The sequence below is a fragment of the Haliaeetus leucocephalus genome, unplaced genomic scaffold (genome assembly GCF_000737465.1).
Source record: "Haliaeetus leucocephalus isolate CR32 unplaced genomic scaffold, Haliaeetus_leucocephalus-4.0 Scaffold517, whole genome shotgun sequence".
NCBI lineage: Eukaryota > Metazoa > Chordata > Aves > Accipitriformes > Accipitridae > Haliaeetus > Haliaeetus leucocephalus.
In genome coordinates, this window is record NW_010972953.1 from 2,261,618 (window position 1) to 2,282,517 (window position 20,900).

The 20,900-nt window shown below is 45.5% G+C and overlaps 1 protein-coding gene across 1 annotated transcript in view; it reads left to right on the forward strand.

Annotated features, from left to right (window-relative positions):
- The window catches only part of CSMD2 (CUB and Sushi multiple domains 2), a 307,074-nt gene that overhangs the window by 180,968 nt on the left and 105,206 nt on the right, over positions 1–20,900 (forward strand). The window contains exons 14-19 of the mRNA XM_010576319.1: positions 7,934–8,260; positions 10,518–10,712; positions 13,297–13,435; positions 14,182–14,369; positions 14,773–14,961; positions 15,183–15,299. Of these exons, the coding sequence (XP_010574621.1) occupies positions 7,934–8,260; positions 10,518–10,712; positions 13,297–13,435; positions 14,182–14,369; positions 14,773–14,961; positions 15,183–15,299 (1,155 nt within the window). The remainder of the gene's footprint in view (positions 1–7,933; positions 8,261–10,517; positions 10,713–13,296; positions 13,436–14,181; positions 14,370–14,772; positions 14,962–15,182; positions 15,300–20,900) is intronic.

The following is a 20,900-nucleotide window of genomic DNA, read 5'->3' on the forward strand; positions in this document are numbered from 1 at the left end:
TTCCCTTCTTGTTCACTTGAAAACCTCAACCACAGCCCATTTCTCCTCTCCCATTAGCTTACGGTTGCCGTGACATGCAGGAACGCTGGGAAGAAGCAGCGCTCTACCCACTAACGCTGGAGATATGTGCTGTCTTGTTGCGAATAGGGCATTGACTTTCTCAGACCGAGCTGAGCACCACCGAAATCCTTTGCGTTGTTGAAATTTGTCGCCGAGTTGGCTCCAGTCGGAGGTCGGCACAGCCCAGGATCCACTGTCATTCCACGTGGGTGGACAGCACTAACGCAGTTGTCCTCTTTGGAGGCATTATGATTTTGTGCGTTTTTCCAGACTTTTGAACATCTGATTTTCTTTAATAGCAGTATAAAAATCTCTCTTCTCTTTAGTGGTAATTACTCCTTTTTTTGTTAATGCCATATTGGCCTATTATACCTGCTAAATAATCTTAGCTCCTCTTTGTAAAGATTGCGAATTGTAGTTCTGAGCTGAGTGGCTGACCTTTCGTGTGCACTGTCTGGTACAAACATTCAGGATTAGTAGCTGGAAATGCAAAGCGCAATAGATGTTTTTCCCAGTAATGTACTGAACAGAACCATGTAATTTCATATCGCTTGACGAGTTTTTCATTTAGCTCTAAGTTAAATTGTCAATTGGTCATTATTTTCTTTTCTCTTTCTTTCTTCCTTCTCTTTTCTTCTTTTCCTGCCCACTATTCACAGCAACCTACGGAACCTTCCCTGTGAAGAGTAATTTGGAGAAAAGTGTCTCTTAGGTTAGCAGCAATAAAAGCATAGTTTGCCTTTTTAAAAATAACAGCTTTTTAACAGAGTTGTTAATCCTTGGAGCAGCCTGCTGAAGGCAGTGATGGGTTCTCCATACCTAAACACTCATAAATTGAGATTGGTTACTCCTTTCTGGACATCTGTAGGAACCAAGAATTGTTTTGTCATCTGTATTAAGGAGGTGGATGTTTAAGATGATCAGAATAAAGAATTATTGGACAATAAAGGATCAATTGGAAATTCCAGAAAATTTTCTTTTAAAGGAATTGATACTTTTTTCATTATAAGGGAGTTTTTTAGACATTTGAACTGTAGCATAGGCTGCCATTCTTCTGACGAAACCCAATCCATTGTATGCTCTTCATATTCTTTCTTTTATTCTTAATTCCTCTCGCTTTTTGCAGTGCTGATGGAACAGTTCATGTTAACTCACAAAGTGTTTCTCCTTCCAGCTGTAAACAGGTTTCCTTTTTCTAGTTAACGTTGGACTTGTTTATCTGCTTATAGACGCAGTTGCTTTTAGTGGACTTTGGAAGAAATGTAGGGATTCTACTGATTTTTTTTTTTCCAAGCTGTTTTGCTGTGTGGGGTTTTTTATTTTTTTGACTGATGCTTTTATGAAGCACCCTGATACGATTTTCCTGATCTAATGACAGAGAGACGCTCTAATTATCTTTGCCAGACAAGCTGGGAAAGGGAACTGATAGCTAACCTTAACCTACCAAAACACGTCAACTCTGACCTCTGCAAAGCAGCTGGTCGCATCCTGGGTTTGTGCAGCTGAAAGCCTGCCAAGAAACGGGCTCGTTGCCTGCTGAGGCCACTTCCAGGGCTCGGATGGTTTCTGCATTTGTGCAACAGATGTGTGTCCTTCAGGACCCATTAACACCTTCTGCTTGCCCTCCATCTGAGTTGGGGTCAGGGCAGCAAATCGGTGGTGAAATGCTTCTTATCTTCAGCCTGTTCCCCTGAGCTGCTGAGATCCAGTCTTTCTCTGGCAGTAAGGGAAGCAAATTAAATGAAGGCAGGATTACCATGATCTCTATATACATGCGGGATTTGTAGCTTTTGTTAACAACCTTGTTTCACAGTTGCAGCCATGTAAGACCATTCCCTTCTTAATTTTAAGCAGGGCACTTTCCCTCAAAACCCTTGTTCTGCACTGCAGCCCTAGTTTAGCAAAGCACTGAGATATAAATGTTGGCTTAAGTAGACATACGTGCTTAAGTGCTGGGCAGAGATGCACTTAAGCACCTTCTTAACGACAATGAATTGAGTTATAATTGTCCCCCTCTGACTTCCCAGGAGTTTTTTTGTTGTAACCTATATGAAAATTTTCCATTTCCCTTTCTGTGACTTTATAAGGGGGCTGCTTAACCGGTCCCTTCTGCTCTTCCTTGAGAGTTGTCTCAAATAAGCTGCACGTCTCCCATCGTGCCACTTGTCAATTGAGTTGCGAAGTTTCCCTTGGTGTCTAAGTCTAAGGAAAGCTGACGTCCACCTGGGTCCAACCAGAGCCGGTTTTCTCCACAGTGTTACTTTCTCAGTGAGTTTTGTCCTGCAGTTGTAGAGCCAGAAGCAGCAGGGTGCTGCTCCGTGTGTTCTCTCGGTTTCTAACAAATTGTTAGGGGCTTGGGCTACTGGTGCAGTCAGCCTGGTTCAGCAAGAAGGTTGCAGTGATAAGGCTGGAGGGAGCGAGATGAGGTTGGGGTGGCGTTCCAGCAGATGTGGCCAGCTCTCGTGTGCTCAGCAGGGATGCTGCTCCTGCAGAGAGAGCCTGCACGTGGGGAGAGCTGGAGCGGAGATTTTCACGGTGGTGTGGGGCCACATCGCCATGCACGCAGCTCGCCAGAGGTGCTCCCAGCTGCACTCTCGGTGCTGATCGGGAGGATGCAGTTTATTGGGTTGTCTCCATGCTTGTTATTTTACTGATTGAATCAGTTGAACTGTTACCCTGATAGGGTTTCATGCTGCTGTAAATGAGCTGTCCTGTGCCAAGGCATCTGTCCGTATTCCTGACAGCAATTGCTCAGCATGACAGGTTGCTGCTCTTCACGTGAGTCTGAATCTGAAATGACGCTTACTGCTTTTATCAGGCAAGGAGATTGTCTCTGTCCCCTTCCCCTTTCTCTGTATCCAGAAAACAAGAATGTGTTGTGCATTATGTTGCCATCTTCAATCTGGTCTGCAGAGAAAGTTCCCTTATGCCTGCCTTATTTTACTGTTGGGGTTGGTGTTGGAGAAAGTTTCGATGGGTCATTTCCAATTGCAGGTGGAGTCGATGCGTGCAAGTTTAAGTCTCTCTCGCCCCCCGCAAGCAGAGCTTCACGTGTGGCTGAACCTGCCCACGCACCCTCTGCTGTGCTTAATCACTGGGGCGCAGCTGCCGTCACCCCAACTGCAGTTACGCGCTTCAGGGGTGCCTTGCCCTTTCTAGCGTGACGGCAGCCATCCTTCGTGCTCTCAGTGTGCCGAGACCGTGGGACTCTGTGGAGAGTCGAGTCAAGTCCCAGCCTGTTGCAGCTTCCAGCCTGCAGGAGACAAATGTGTTGCAGCCGCTGGCAGACGGCTCAGAGTGCTGCAGCGGAGGAAGGATGCTCTGCTAAACCACGAAGGAGCAAAACGGCAAAGGTACATAAGACCACTAGACTGCTTTGGGGCTTTTGCTAATACGCGGCAATTAAAATTCCGTCATCTTGTGGACACCGCCACCGATTCCCGAGAGAGACTGCAGGGAGGGAGAGAGTTCCGTTCAAAATAAACAGGCACACAGGAAAGGATCTTGTCTTCGTGCAGAAGCCTTGGAGCACCTCCTGAATAACAGATGGCTGCAGAAAACCTGGCAGACAAGCAGCCCAACAGTGTCCTAGTGGGGATCAGCATCTTCCAGTAAGTTTAAGAAACTTATCTTATTCCCGGTAACCAATCACTGCTCCAGTTTTGAGTGGGTAGAAGTGAAACCCGCTTTGGTATTGTAGCACTCTTCTGTGTGCATAGAGGCTCCTGTACAGTCTATTTTAAGTTCACCGATGATATTTTCCTCAAGATCTGGTCCCCAAAACCTGCCTATTTTTTATTCTTCTTAACATACTTGCTCTCCCGCCCCCGGTTAGCTGCGTGCCGGCAGTGACAGCTATTCCATCAGAGAAAGCTGAAGAGTTCGTTGCTCCGAAATACAAAAAAGTTCTCCCAGTTAATATTTGCTTTAGACTCCTTTCCCTCACCTCCCACTTGCCCTGTTGGTGCCTCAGGGTTTTAAGACAGAAAATGCATTGTGATGCAGATGTGTTTATTGAAACAGCAGATACAGAAAGAGGAAAATACAAAATATAAAGCACTTTGCTTCGCAGCTTGAACAGTGCCCTGAGCTTCCAGCACTGTTACCTATTCGGGACGTACGCTTCCCGAGTGAGGCATGCCGGTTATTAACCAGGCTCCTGCTGAGGTCCTATTTTTTCCAGTCCATCAGCAAGCTATGCCTAGAGGAGGGATCTTCTTAAAAAAGAAAGGTAAGGCAGAAAATCCATTACTGTCTTCAAGCTCTCTCCCAAGTGGTCAGAGTCGGTTGGAATGATACCTAAAAGCTGAGAGAGAAGTCAGGATTTTTTTTTTTATTGTTTCCATGGAGACGGAAATTATTACAGTGATTCCCTGCTTCGTTTTCAGCTCCTGAACCTGGTGCCTTTCCCATTCCCATGCATTGCAGGTGCACCCTCTCCCCGGGATCAGCCCTGGATTCTCGCGTGCGGGATGAGCGGAGATGGAGTGTCTGGGGCCACCAGGCATACCTCGCAGGAGAAGCGAGGTGGTCTGGGAGGAGGCAGGATCTTTTGAAGGCAGAAGAAGAGAGAAGCAAGTTGTGCTTAGACTGACCAGACAAATGCTGAAATTGCTCCTGGCTGGAAGCGCAGAAACAAGCCGCTGTGCTGGTGAATAACTGTCAGATGCCTCCGTGTTCAGCTCGGCCGTGAGCATCGCTCGCTGGGACCGTGGGGCAGTGCCCTCGTGCCACAGCCATGTGTCCCCATCGACTTTTTAAGACAAGAAGCAATGAGCTCTTTCTTCACTGTTTCACTGCTCTAAATTAAGGCAGAATCTTGATAATGTTTGTGATTACTTGAATAAATACCTTGTACTCATTCGTTAGTGACATGAGTCTCACTGGCGTTGGTAGGTACTGTTTCTACTGAGTTTTGCTGTGATTTATTCTGCTGTATCTAATAAAGGGATTTTTCTGATTGCTTTTGCAGTACTTGATCAGTAATAATAATTATTGACAAAGGTCAGCGTAGGCTTATAAATTTGAACCTAAGCTATGGACATAACGAAATGTCCTCTCATAACATTTAAGAACAACGCTAATAAATATTAATTTCAATCTCTTAGCGCGAGGCCTCAGAGTCACGGATGTTCCTAACTCAGCGATCCTGACGGACAGGCTGCAGGCAGCAGGGCTGACCTCTGTCTGTCTGTCATGTTTCGAATGACTGCTCGCTCCTTGGGGGCACTTTGTTCCTGACTGTCTCGGATGCGCAAAACAGCACGAGACAGGTAGCGCTCGGCTGTCTTCCACCTTTCTTGGGTTCTATCATCTTCGTTCTGATAGCACGTTTCACTGTCTGTGACTTACTGTTAAACAGCTTCTGCTTTTTTCCAAGTGTCCAGCAAAGCACTTCTGAGAAAGCCGAGAGGCTGACGTGGATCCCGGTGCCAACCCTATCCAGTGCAGCCCCAGACCAAAAACCTCCTTTCACGCTGAAGAAAAACCTTTCCTGCTTAAAAAGATAAAGAAAATCTTTGTATCACAGACGCCATGATCTCGTTAGCAAACCTTCTGGATCAGTTGTCGCTTCTTGGGTTGCACGTGACTCTGGGAGGCGAAGCCGAGCTCCCCACTGCACCCAGGAGAGCTCGTACTGGTGCCCGGCCGTGGGCTTGGGACGTGGGGCAGTGGCCTTTGTCCTACAGCCTCCAACCTGGCTGTCTCCTACACTCGTTATTTTATGGAAAAATTGAAATTGTCATTTACTTCCCTGCGGTGGAGACTTTTGGGGGTTTTTTATCTGTTACTTTTTAATCTGTCATTTTGTTTTATCCAGCAAAGTTTAATTTTATATTCTTCCCTCACTCTGCTTTTCTTTCTTTTGTCAGCAAGTTCTTTGTTGTTGTTTTTTCCTGAAATGAGCCACCAGCGCTGTGCCATAATAGCTGTGCTAGCAACTGTACCTCTCTGTTGCTGGCTGTGTGATACTTTAGGTCCTGTATGAATGCTAATTTACCACTTTGGATTTAAAAATTTATAGGAGATACGTAGATCCTGTGAGGGGTTCCTACTGCAAAGATGTTTCTCTGTGTGCGAATGCATTTATTTTCAATAACTATTCCTAGGCAGATTACACCAAGCTTATGCTGACAGAATTATTTGACAGCATCACTAGATATTTTAGCATCTAGTAAAGAATAAAATCCTGAGGATATTTTGCAGTTTGTTTTCTCTTTAATCTGTTCTCTTCATTGCTGAGAGCAGGAAATAGATTGTGTAGCTCTTAGCCTTGATAACGTCATGGTAACGTCCATCTTACTTTGATGCGAAACCATTAAGTGTTGAAGGAAGACCGAGGGAAGGGTGAGCATTGAACCAAGTAATCGTATAAATGCCAAACTAAAACCAGTCTCATCCTCTGTGCAATGTCCTTTTGCCAGGAATTAGTGAGATGTATGTTCCAAGTGATGGATTTTACCAAGGGTGATGGTGGGGAAAAAGATTAGTAAAGCGTACATACATAAAATATCAAAAACATGGGTAGGTACCACTTAAAAGGCAGCCTTGCTTTTTCAAATTAATGGACCTTGTCAGCTGAAATACAGTATATATTGAAAATCCTTGAGAGCTAAAGATTTTTTTTTCATATGCACTCTTCCCCTCAACTTCACTTTAAGACTGGTTTGAATTATTTTCGTGGGAATGGCAATCTAGTTTGATGCCTCTTTTTGGTAACTTGCTACCCCAGCAGAAGTCAGTGATTTATTTGTAATGGGAAGGGGAGCTTCCCTTACACCTGGGCTGCAGACCGCAGCCTGCCAGCGCTTGCTCCGAGTTGTCCCAAGCCCCTGGCACTTGGGGGAAGCTTGGGAATGTTCTTGGGCTGTTCCTTGCCCAGTGCAGCAAAGTCACTACCAAAACCAAACAGCAGCCTCCATTTTTCAGTGCTCATTTGGCACAGGTGTAAACAGCTGCCTGAGGAGATAGACAAAGGCAAATTGACTTACAGGGCTCCTTCTCAAAGGAGCTGACGTTTTATTGCTGGATCCTACAAATGCTTAATACGGGATGGGCAGTCTGAATGCAAGGAGTTTGTATAAATGCAGCGGGACTGCCTGGGTGCAGTCACATCTGTTGAGGAGCGTGGGTGAGAAGTGCATTTAGCAAATAGAAAGGTAAGCTAGAAGTGCAGATTTTTTTAAGCAAACCCTGAAGCGTCTGCGCTGCGCTCAGAATTGCATCTGCAGTTTACCCAGCGCTTCAGACTAAAAAGCTTGGGTACGGATAGCAGCAGGGGAGCCTGGAGGTCTGCCTGGGGTAGGAGCCGAGTTGATGCCTTACCTCAGGTTTGGTAGGTTGTGCCGAGTTGTGGCCACGACAGAAGACGCTGCCACGAAGTCTAACTTGTTTAATGCTAATTTGATTTTGCACTAGCTGTAGTCACACATTTGATAGTAGGCTTCCTCTTGGGGATATGCAGGGGAGTTCACCTGCAAAATACCAAATCCCCACCTGGCTGAGTGACATTTTCTTCCTGCGGTAAAAGAAACCCGTGCTCCGCTGTGCATGGCGCAAAGCCTACACAAACGTAAGGAAGTGCACTATTGGAAAAAGGGGCAGTACTGTGCTAGGCTGGAAAATTGCAAATCAACCAAAACCGGGACTGGAGACCGCTTTGAAGTCACTTCTTCCCCATGCAAATAAATCACTGACATCTAGCAGTGAATGGAGCACTGAGCCCTTCCTTTCTTTAATCGTCTCTGAGAAGCAGAGCAGTTGGGAATTTGCAGGAATCACCCAGCTCAAGGGATAAGGGGAAGGGGGAAACATGACAGAGCAGTTTGTAGGAGCACCATGCTGCATGATTGATGGTGATTTCTTATTGCAGTTTCCTGCTTTTTCAACTTCACCACCCCATCTGGGATTGTGCTGTCACCAAATTACCCTGAAGAATACGGAAGCAGCTTGCACTGTGTTTGGTTAATTATAGCTAAACCCGAGAGCCGAATTCACTTGGCTTTCAATGATTTTGATGTGGAGCCTCAGTTTGATTTCCTAGCTGTGAAGGACGGTGGGACTGCTGAATCTCCAGTGCTGGGGACCTTCTCAGGAAACCAGATCCCCTCCTCTCTGACCAGCAGCGGTCACGTAGCCCGGCTGGAGTTCCAGACCGACCACTCCATGGAGAAGAGAGGCTTCAACATAACCTTCACCAGTAAGTGCCCGATCCTTCCTTGTGGTTTTCATTTCAAGCTCAAAATTCTCGTTGGAGACGAGCGGGCCAGAGTTTGATCTCACTAACGCCATTGCAATTCCAGCGTGAGTCTGAAAATTGGGGATTACGTCAGATTTGCAGGTGGGTAATTAAGGATCGGTGTCAGGCTTAGAGCTGATTGCACGAGTTCTTTCTGGCTGTGAATTTTAAGTCTCATCCAGTGGTGTGAAAGAATCAGTTGGGCCCCGGATTATCTGTCCGTGGAGCAGCCGGGGTTTCTGTGCTCTCCCCAGCCCGCAGGCTGCTGTGTTACGTGGGCTTTCGGCTCTCTCTTGCCGTGCCTCCATTCTGCTCACTGAGGTGAGACAGTGCTTTGAGGACAGCTTGGTGCAATCAGGGAGAACTATTAGATCTCAGATGGTTGTGTTCATCAGTCAATATTATCATCGTTTGCTGACACCTAAAAGCATGCAAGACTTTGAAGATAAGGGAAAACATGTAGCAACGTCTTATAATAGAAAGCCTTGAAACTTCCACAGATACATTTGGCTTCACATAAGTCCAGTCTTCAAATCTCAAATGAATGCTATAGTAATTTTATCCTCATATTGTCCTATAATTTTCTAAAGAACGTTATTAAACCTATTCAGCAGAACTGATAAATGACTTTATTATAACAGCCTTTAGTGGCACAGCTAATTTAATAGCTTTTCTAGCTATGATTGCAAATCCTCAATTTAAAAAAAAAAAAGAAAAAATCAGAGGTCTTAAGATACCATTTGCCACACTACAGCGGGCTGAAGGCTCATCAGATGAAGTAGCTTGTGTATGGTAGTATCACATACCCAGGATTGAGTCCTAGATACCGTAAATAGGGAGATACCTCATCACCTCATCCAGAAACGCTGGCAGTGCCCTCCAGTATGCATCTCCGATGCATTACATACCTGTGTTGGGAGTTGCGGCTGTTCCATGTATGAAGACGTTTTTAAAGCAAATTTTTTATTGTTGTAAATGACTCTTAAGTATGCATGAGTTAATCTGTTCTGATTGCTAGAACTACCAAAAGGGAGCTCCTGAGTCTTGCTCAGACACCTTGCTATCCTTCCCTTCAGTTCAGGTATGAGAGAGGAGACAACATATTGCTACAAGGGACAGATACCAGAGCACAAGGAACAGATTCAGCCTGTGTTTTCCCCTTTAACAGTGTATTTAACAAGGTTTTATAAGAGTAATGATGCTCTGTAAGAAAGCCAGAACTCATCTGAATTTGGTCAGGTGCATTAAAGGTACTAAAAGCATGTGTGTGTAATTAATCTGGAGGCTTTAATCTTTCATATGCTGCTCATCTCTGAAGACCACCTCCCAGCATATGAAGATACAGTACATAATTATGCACTTAATGGGGAATTAAGGCTATAGACTTACTTTCTGATTGGTTGCCTGGCCTAGGTTTTAACTGCTGGAAAAGGGCAGGCCTTTAAACAGAGCTACGTGTCTGTGCAATTCCACATGCGACTTTGCAACACCTAGAAAGGTAATTGCTCTGTGTCCTTCATTTTATCCTAGTAATGATGACAAGCAAGGTCGGGGACTATATGGCAGTCAATCACAGAACGTGCTGAGAGGACCCTTACTTTTAACCACAGGGCCTTAAAGCTTTCGTTTTTTCCCTAAAATGTTAACTTATGTCCCTCCATGCAGAGGCGTGCACTGCGGTACTTTTAGAGTTTTTAAAAATCTTTCTCTATTTTGAGCATTTGTGTATTTTCGTATGTGAAAGACAGCTGAGATGGTAATTTGGTTGTGCGGCTCTTTTCTGGCCCCTTTTACTGCTGCGTCTCAGCACCTCTTGGGTGCAAATGGTTTTAATCTCATCCTTCCTCTCTCAGGTTACAAATGAACGCTTGCAGTAGGGACAGGGAACAGAAGAATTTAAGTGACTTGAACGGTAGTTGGCTGTCTCAGCAGTTTAGAGAAGAGGTGGTGATGTGATTTCTGCCACAAGTTGGCTTGTCTGTGCAGAACACGGTAGCTTTGCTGGGATGATCGTGGGCCAAATTCAAGTCTGTGCTGTTTGGTCTTCCCTGTGCGGAAGGTTTGCTGTCCAGGGGCAAGATCAAGTGCTGTTGTCTCCATAGGAAAGACATGAAACTATTGTTTAATTCCTAAGTTTGCAGTCTGACGTGCTTATTTTTTAATTGGACAGAGGCAGGGGAAGCAAGTTTTTCACTATTCTCTTATTTTTCCCTCTCAGCATTTAGGCATAACGAGTGCCCTGACCCTGGCGTGCCTGTGAATGGAAAGCGATTTGGTGACAGCCTCCAGCTTGGCAGCTCGGTGTCCTTCCTTTGCGATGAGGGCTTCATTAGGACCCATGGCTCAGAAACCATCACCTGCATTTTGAAGGAAGGAAATGTGGTCTGGAACAATGCAGTACTCAGATGTGAAGGTAAATTTTATCGTCTTTCCTACTACTTTGCTCGTGCACCCTGGAAGGCGGATGATCCCCTGGGGTTTGCAGCCTTTTGGGGAAAAAGGATAATAGTTTTGTCTATCAAGCTTTTGGTCGGATAACCCATAGTGAAGGTATACAGTGCTGGCCTTATGGGAGGCCTTTTGCCATTATATAGGCAGAGCTTTTTGTTGTTGAGAGCTGAAGGGCTATTGGACGTTAGTTCTAACCCTCAACTTCTCAGTTATGGCCAGGGTTTTACACAGGTCTAGAAGGTGTTGTCTGCAGAGAAGAGTTTGCTTGGGAGGAAGTGTCAGTCCAATAATCGCTGAGCACTGAACTCAGTTTGGTTTCTAATTTTCTGTGAAATGAATGATGGGGATTATTTTTATTAGCTCAGTTCTTGTTACAACAGGTGTTTTTCTAATAACAATAATAAAAGGCTTTGATTTACTGATGACTAAAAGCTTCCCTGCTACTCTTGTCATGAAGGGAATTAAAGAACAGAGAATGGAAGATACATGGTGATATTTCTTCTGTCCTGATTTTTGATGCCTGTAAAACATTTAATACTTACATAAAAAAGAAGCCAAAGGTACAGATCTTTACTGTGAAAAGTGTACTTGTTGCTGCAAACTTTCATACACACACATACCCTTGGCGTGTCTCTGTCAGTGTGGTGCATCAGTCCCATCTAATGGACTCTGGCGGTCGGGAGCCAGAAATCTTGCTTTTACATCTCTTTGCGACAACAGCTATGGAACAGCTATAGGCAACCTGGAAATGTGGGAGATGGATTGAATTAAAGGCTTTAATACAGATTTCAAAGCTTTTTCCTAGTCCTTTAAAGCTTCTACTATGGAGAAGAGATGTGAAGAAAGAGCTTATTAGAAGTGAAAAGTCTTCTTCTGCCCTCTGTTCTCAGGGAAGTGATGCCCTGCGCTAGTATTTACAGCAATTTGAATAACAAGTACTGTGATATTGAGAAATAGTACTGCAATATTGAGAAATAATTTCAGTAATTGGTCTTGCATTGTTCAAGTGGATGAGCAGCAGAAATTGCACAGTCTAGTCCATTGTCTTTCAGATTAAAAGGAGGAGGTATCAGTTGTGTTCAATAACTTTTATATAATAAGAAGCGGGACTTCTTTATATTCCTGTATAATTTTTCTTTTGTAAGCAGCAGACAATAAGATGTCTGTAGGTTTGATTCAGGGTTTCCATTATTTTCACAAGCACGAGCCTTTAAGTTTATGTATTTGTAAGCGTAGAAGGGAATTACACATGAAATGATACACTTTTTTGTCTTTGAAAGCTTTGATAACCTTATGCCGTTAACTTGTGCTTTTTTCTCTGTGATCGCAGTGGTGATTTCTTTGACTCACCCTTCAGTATGCACTCGGTTAAGTGTACATTTTAATTAGCCTTTTTAAACAAGGAGGAAGTATATAGATCTAAAGTACTGTTTAGCACTTGAAAAAATTAATGGGAAGGAAAGAGACCTAAAAAAAGAGTTGAAAGATGGATAGAAGTCCTGACAGGAAATTATGTAGCTTTGGGGCAGAAAGGAGCCTCTTGTTCAAAAATAATTGGTTCGGATCCAGTTGAGATCAATCGACTTTCATCTGGCATCCTTCAGATGAGCAGCGAAGGTTTTGGGCCCAGACTGGCGTAGGTATTTAAGGGCATATCAAGTAGGACGTTGCGTAGCCCTTGCGCGAAATTCACGCCGCGGCTGGCCCTAGCTGGGTGCTTTGGCGGAGCGGGGACCCCTCGGTCTCCTCGGACTCAACCGGCAGCGAGGGTCGTGGGACGACAGGCTTGGTCTGCCCCGGGGGAGCTCCCGGAGGCTGCGACGGTGACGTGGTCACGCGAGACGTGCGTGACCGGCACTGGGGACTTGGCTCAGCAGGACATGAAGAAACACCTGGTGAAGAATTCTGCAAAGCGCTGAGCAGGGGGAACGCAACCTCGCAGCAACAGACACGCTTTTCCATCCCGTTTGGTTTTTTGTAGAGGACAATACGCTGCAGTTATCTAGGGCTATAGGATTTTGTACCTCTGGTCCATCAGATCCAGTGTCCTTTTTCCGGAAAAGATAATAATATGCCTTCAGCTTCTGCTGATGGCGCAAGGGACCACAGTGTGGAATAAATGCCATAGTCTTGTGATGTCCCTTGCGGGGGAAAAGACATGACTCAATTACGACAGATATGAATGATTTTCTGGCACCTGCAGCTACTGAAATGCAAACTGACCTTGCAGTTTTCTCTGGTTTTGTATCTAATAATTATTATTATACCCTGTCCCCTTAGAGCCACTGCACGAGGTCAGGCTACTGACTCCCACAGATACAGTAGCAGGCTGCTGCAGCTTCAGTTTAAGCTAAAAAAGGCAGTTTCTTACCAGCTAGCATTGTTATTTCATCTGGTTCTGATTATTTTTAACACGTGAGAAACAGTAACGCGTGAAAGCTGTTGCACGGCAGGACAATACCGCCTGGCAGGGAGGAGCATGTCCAGTTGTGCCACAGCTTCTGTGATGCTCTTCACCTAAATCATGTCGTTTTTCTTGTCCCCAGCACCATGCGGGGGCCACCTGACGTCGCCCAGCGGAACCATCCTGTCCCCCGGCTGGCCTGGCTTCTACAAGGACTCCCTGAGCTGTGCGTGGGTCATCGAGGCTCAGCCGGGCTACCCCATCAAGATCACGTTTGACAGGTACTTGCCTTGGGCTTCTCAAAAGTTTCCTCTTCGCGGTTGTTTTTGGTGGTTCCAGCAGTGTGGAGCTGTAGCCGCCCCCGGAGGAAAAGGGAACGAACGAACTGCTCAGTGTTGTGTTTGGCAGCGAGGTTCTCTCCTTCTCTTTCTCGTTCTTTTTTTTTTTTTTTTTTTTAATTAACTCCTGACAAGACATTAAAATTTACCTAATGTTCAAGAAGAAAAGGTGGAAAATGGTGATTTTTCCCTTCTTGTTTTGACTAACTCCTGCTAACTTGCGGTGCTATTTTAGACGCACGTAGGACACGTTTTCGGAGGCTGAGCTCCCACGTGCTCAGCCTGCCGGGGAGAAGCAGCAGTGAGGATCTGGCCCTGACTCGGGAGTGCTGAGTCTCTTGACTTGCCCTGGATTTCACTGTTTGAGGAGGGCTGTGCGTTCTTGAACCCGAGTCCGTATGTCTGAGAGGTGATTGCTCATGTAGTGTAAGACAGTTGTTGCTGCAAAGACTGTTCGGTGTCAGCAGATGAAGCAGGAGAAGGATCAGAAGGAAACCAGACTGCGAAGGAGGGGGATGACGTGTTCCCAGTAAGATGCTCAGCCGGCCGAAGGCCAGGCAGTAGAAACAGACCCACATATTGCCCCATGGTCCGTGCTGCTTTCTAGTCATTAGACCACATTCAGGGCTGTAATGAAGAAAAATTAGCCATGCTGGTTTTTCACTGATGTATTCTCGTGTCCCTTTCAGGTTTAAGACAGAGGTGAATTACGACACCCTGGAAGTGCGAGATGGCCGGTCCTATTCTTCCCCGCTGATAGGTGTCTATGACGGGACTCAGGTGCCCCAGTTCCTCATCAGCACCAGCAACTACCTCTACCTCCTCTTCACCACTGACAAAAGCCACTCCGACATAGGCTTTCAGATCCGATATGAAAGTAAGTGCAAGTTATTAATGTAATTATGCGCTCTCCGGCAGCACAATGGACTCAATCAGAGGCCCATTGGACTCGGTTCTCCCCTTTGCCAGGCAGTTAGTGCTATTACAGTGATTGGAGAATGGGAAGCTACTGCGAGTGAAGTAGCAGTTTCTGCTTTTTGACCATCTTGCTTGTTTGTAGAGTTTTTTATTGTTATTTTAGCATCTGCAGGATATTAGTGATTTTAGGAGGCAGAGTTGAGTTCCTCTGTCCATTTCATCCTCTTACTTTGGGGATAACTGGTAGGACTTTGAGTGAGCTCAGAGGAGGAGTTGAACTTTCGCCCAGGCTAATCACTGCACCTTGCAGCAGGCTCCACAGCCACTGAGTGGTCTGACACGGGTGGGTTTGTTTGCCACAGCTGTGAAGCTCCAGTCAGACCACTGCTTGGATCCGGGGATCCCGGTAAATGGCCAGCGCCACGGGAACGATTTCTACGTGGGAGCGCTGGTGACATTCAGCTGCGATTCAGGCTACACCCTGAGTGACAACGAAGCCCTGGAGTGTGAGCCAAACTTCCAGTGGAGCCGGCCACTGCCCAGCTGTGAGGGTAAGGAGCGCAGAAGATAACATCTGCAGGAGATGGCAAGCACTTAATGTGCAAATCTACTGCAAAAGCAAAGCAGCAATTGTGAAGTTCACAATGATATCTGATCTGTGTATGTTGTTTGATTTTGATGGGTTGGGCTTTGCTTTGACATTCAGAAGAACTGATATTCTTCCAGCTGATGATGAGTTTTGAATTATTGAATTCTTTCTTCTTTTTTCCAGCTCTGTGTGGAGGTTACATTCGTGGTTCCAGTGGTACCATCTTATCCCCAGGCTTCCCTGATTTTTATCCCAATAACTTGAACTGCACATGGACAATAGAAACATCACATGGAAAAGGTGAGAAGCCTTTAGCTTAGAGTGGCTTTAAGGATGGTCTGGAGGACGGTGGTCAGTGCTCTTGGTGATGATGGGTACTCACGTGCTTGGCCAGTTGCCGTTCTTGCCGCCACCCAGATGTCTCTAGACAAGACGCAGAGGTTTTTGGTGTTGCATCTCTTAATCCCTTTAAAATGGAGAGGATTAAGAGGAAAGATAGTCCCGTATCAAAGCCACAGATCAGAGAGCCTGTGCCAGGCGTTACCTTTGCTTTCAGGCCTTTGTGGCAGTATCCTCTGGAAAGTTAGCTGGCGTTTGGGTACCTGGTAGTGCTAGTTATGCCACGTGGAGGAAAGGTGACCTGCCGCTGACACCACTACGGTAATGTTTGGTACTCGATAGTACTTTCAGCCTTATTTTTTTGTTGCGGTGCTGGATCACTATCTATGTGACATTTTACAGATGGGGAAATGGAAGCATGTAGTAATCACTTCCAGACGTGGGACAGAACTCGGGCTCTCGGTTCCCAGCTCTGTCCTAGTTCTGCAGCTCCAATTTCCCCACTGGCTAGGAGTATTGCCAGTATAGAGGCAAAGTGCAGATCTATTTAGTCCAATCTCCCTTGTAGCACAGGCCAATCTTTTGTCTTGGAGGAAAATTTCAAGAAAATGCATCACTGATGATTAGAGAGCAAGTTTTATGTACAAGGGTGGGAGGTAATTTCTCCTGATCCGTTCACTATCTGCCTGGGGTAAGCACAAAGGGTATAAACCCTTTATGTAACTTTATGCACTCTTATATAACTGTCTCGTCATACTGGATATCAGCACGACAGGAGCTATCATGAGCCAATTTGGCAAATACCATTTGTATTACAGCAAATAAACTTGTCAATGAACAGCACAGTGCATTAAGGGAACCATCACATGCTGTGAAAAGTATTCTGTTGAGTAGCAGCAATCCACTCTTCATTAATCCACTCTGCCTTGGATTCAGCTCTCCGATGAGACACTGCATTATCCTGTAGCTAAGCTAAGCACAACACAGCAAACTGATAGTCTTTCATATGAGAAAGTGCAACTCTGATATCCTGTGTGCTTTTATGCCGACATCAGAAGAAAGTCTTCTGACCAAGCGAAGCACGGCTTGAAAAAACATGGAGTATTTTCAAATGGAAGGGATATGTCTCCATAAGTCTGGGCAGGGGGGGTTGTCCCTTGTCCTGTAAAAGATCCTGCTGTGGCTAATTCAGTAGTACAGGAAACAGCACATCCCTTACAGCAGTTCAGTGGGATGCAGTTTTGGATCATCCAAAGAATTCAGCCCTGGATCTGACCATCTTGAACTGGACCATGTTTGTCACACTAGGAGAAGCTGGATATTGAGCTCTCTGGAAAGCTGGTCCTAGATTTAGCAGTCTGAAGCATATGAGCTTCTTCAGAAATTCTACCCTTAGCTGCAGGTAATGAATGTTAGAAGATCAAACCGTGAGCTGCTCTGTAAATACAGCTACTTGTAGTGAAAAATTATAGGTCTCCAGGCCTTTGACAAGAGTTTCAGCTCTTCTTACCTATCAGGTTGTGCTGGAAAGGTGAGGATGAGATTCGGAGAAAAGAAGTTGAGTGTTTAAAGAAAGAGACTTTTCCATACCAGTGAAAGGAGTCTGTTCATACTGTGTTTGGTTTTGTGTTTTCATCCCACTGCTGGTATCCTTCCTTCAAGGTTGTTCTCCAGGAGCTGGTTAGAAATGAGCTGCAGCACAGGGTGGGATCCCTCTCCTTGGGCAGGGTGCTGGGCTGCGGCTGCCGGCGGCGGTGCTTTGCTCCCAGGCGGAATCACCCTTCTTGTGCTTGTGGAGCTTTCTGGGCTAGGAGAGCTTCACCCGGGCAGCTGGTTGGATGCAGGAAATCTCCAAATCCAGTTAGAGGTTAGGGTGAGAGGAGAGGATAGATAGAGGACGTTGTACAGATATAATAAGCTGGTAGACAGCCAACTTACATGTCAGGAAAACCTCTCCTTTCTTGTCCCTGTAGTTCAGGCGAGTTGTTTATTTACCACTGCAATGAAAGGAGGAGACGAACAAAGAAAGATGTACTTTTCTCTTACGTTTTGTGGAAGATGTTGAAATGTATTTAGATGCTGGGCTGTGTTGGTGGGAGTGTGCATACACATACATACACATACGTACGCATCCTTTCTCTTGCAACAGTCTTAGCGATCTGCTTTCCCAGCTGTCGCTGTGTTAAACTGCTGTGTAATGCATTGCAACAAGCTTCTCCCAGCTCTTTTCAGCATTCCTGCAACGTTTCTTCTCATCCTTCAGTAGAGAGTAGTGGAACAGAGTGACCCTGAGTCAGAGCAGTAGCCGCTGAAACGGAATGAATTTAGTCCTTGGAGAACAGAACAGGCTTTAAAAAAGGCATAACTGGGACCCCGTTCTCAGCTAACTTCATTGGCAGTGCACTTGCAGGGCAGAATCTTCTCTGTGCCTTGTCTTTGCCTTTGGTTCCGTGTTGTTGGAGACCACTGGGTCAATTTGGTGCTTGCTAAACCCAGAAGCTCTAACAATTCTGCTGCAAGCAAGGGATGCGTTTATTTACGTGACTTAAGTGTTTGCCATTGTACCTGATTTTTCTTGTTCTAGTTTTATGTTTCCCACACCCACTTCTACTAACGCCTCACTGCTTGGGTTTGCAGCGCTGCTGCTGCCCAGGCCCGGGAAGACTTTCAGTTCCCATAAAATAGAACGGAGTTCAGGGCTTGTGCCTCCCAGTCCATCAGACTATTCCCTGCCAAGCCAGTGACCGAGCAGGGATCATCTGCATCATAAAAGCCAGACTCCAGTTACTCACTCCCAGATCCTCGTGAACATCTCGCACGTGGCCAGCACGTGAGTCCCTTAATTGAAACAAGTTGGTTGTTATAACAGTTATTTTTATGTGACTGCAGACACTGATTTACTTTATGGACTCACAAGCTGTACAATTTGAGTTTAAAAGCAGCTTAATTTTAAAGGTATTTAAACGCTTAAGGAGAGACTATTATTTTTAATCTGAGAACTTCAAAGTGATTTCTTTTCCCTATAATTTGTTCTGTTGTTTCTTTTACAGAGAATGAAAAAAAAAACCAAAACCAACCCTGCATTTGCAGAGACATTTTGTGCTACAGTAAATTTCAGACCAGAGCAAAGGTTTAATCAGAGTCACAAATCCTTTAAAATGAGTTTATAATTGGCTCTTTTGGCTACAGTTCCACAGCCCTTAACTGGCTCTTGTGCCCTGTGATTGGAGTTGTTATCTTAAAAGACCTGGAGTCAGGGGCTGTCCTCCTGGTTCTGGGGACTGAATTATGCTTGTGTTTCTCTGGTGGTGTGTTGATTTTGGTTGAGAGGTAGTATTTCTGTTCCTTAGATTGGGTTTTGTAAAACCGACAGTATAAATTTACTGTCAGTTGATAAACAGGGAAAACTTAAGACATTTTGTATTCACTGCATCTCACCAAGTTTTCAGGCCAAAACAGGTCATATCTATTTTCAATTGACTATACTGCTGGTAAGAATAATAAACATTTGGAAACCGTTAGATATTGCCTACCTTCGTGGAGCTTTGCAGGGGGAACAGTGGAACTAAAAATTTTTTGCCAGGCTCCATATAATATTTACCTGGATGTAAGGAAGGAATTGTCAAAGTCGAGACCCGTTTTGGTCATCGCTAAGCAGCGGGTCACACAAATACTGCCTGGGACACTGAAGGTTAGCGAGGTGCAAGGAGCTGCTGTGCAGGGATAAAGATGGGGAGGGAACAGGGCAGCTGAGATGACCCTGTGAGCGCTGCTTCTTCCCAGTCCAGTGATTTCTGCGGGAAAGGCTTTGTATTGGTTACCAGCCTCTCTGACCTTCATTTCTTGGAAGGGAACTGCTTGCATGTGACCAGTAAACCTTCAAAAAGAAATTGGATAGACTTAGGGATAAATGGAATATTCAGAGTTATAATTTGATTCTGACAAAAACCTGTTGGGATGGATATTAAATCTCATGCTCCAGAGCTTTAATCAGTCTCTAGGTTGGTCTCATCCTGATCTCCAGAAATTAATGGGGAATGGGGAGCAAGGAGAAGATTATTTCTCTGATCCTTATTTACAGATTTCCTGTGCTTGCTTTTGAAGCAGCTGATGCCGTACTTTGGCAGAGATGGGATGCAGAGCAAGACAGCCCTTGGGTCTCACCAGGCTGGCAGTCTCTGTGGTGTTAATCGTTGGCTTAAATGAAGTGACTTGGTCGTGCCACTGGGTGCTCCTGATGCGTGCGAGGAGGTAGGGATCTAACTGTGACTAATGAAGACCAGGGTACGGCACTTGCATTTGCATGGAGGAGTCTGTTTCTCTGCAAATAGCCCTGGCGAGTTCAGCGGGGTTATGAGGAGTGTAAAGCCCAATTCAGCATGAGCCGGGGCTTGGGAGCCTGCCTCTCGGTGCTCAGAAAGTGTGCTAAGATCTTTGGATGAAAGAAGCCATATAAATGCAAAGAGGCTTTTTTATTGCTAGGCATCGCTTTAGCTTGTTAACTTCGTGTGATGATAATGTGACAGGGTTTCTGATATAAGATCCTGCCTTGCTTTGCTCTCTGAAAGCTGCCATTTTTTGTTTTTCAAAGATAGAATTATTTTCCAGAGAATAAGTGTTTCTAATTGCGTTTGAATTCTAGCATGAAAAATCACCTAGCTGGAGGCTTTTGCAAAAGCCTGAAGTACTTACTATTTTGTGTCTGTAGGTGTGAAGGATACTTTAAGTAATCCATTACTCCTTTCTTGTTCATTTACGAATGCAGCAAGGTCACAGCCTTCTCACTGAAATGTTTCAAGTTGTTGAAATTGAATTGGGAAGAGACAAAATAGTTTTCCTCTGTTTGTCTGGTCTTTCTGTAGCTGGATCCGTTGTGGGGTTTATTTTTGTCAGTATAACGAGGATAAAAGTGTAGGATTCTCTTCACTTCTGAGATCTGTTCCGGCTGGCAAGACCCAGGCTAACCACCCTGACTCCGAGCGCGGTGCCCAAATCTGCAGGGGCTGCACACGCGCTTCCCACCGCGTGCCTCGGAGGGGACGGCAGGTCCTGGCAGTGGGTCACAAGCAGGGAAGGGTGGGCGCCAGCCCCTTCCCAGCAGGACAGGGCTGGGCTGAGCCCTCGAGAAGGGTGCTGGGGTGCTGCCGGGAGGGAGCGTGGCTGCCTGACGTAGCCCTAACTTGGGAGATGCACCTGAACGGCCTGACGAGCCATTTCTGGCTGAGGAAACACAGGTCTGTCCATGCATGATCGCTCCTGTTGTCCTCCAACCTCCGGGCACCAGCATTCGGTCCCATCGTAGGAAGGCATAGGAAGTCCCTGCAGTCGTGCTGCTGACATACTTTATCTTCTGGAAAAGCCTCTCTGACCTTGATACTTGGCTTAAGTCCTATTTTCCTAGGTATGAATTCCTTCTGGAACTTACTTGTTTTTGTTGTTTTCAAGTCCTCGCAACTACAGCTTTTGCTGCTCCTGCTATCTATCTAAAGGTCAACACTTTTAAAATAAAATACTCCGCTAAGCCGCCAGGCTCAGTCCTTTCTGCGGCTGATCCGTCCCTCG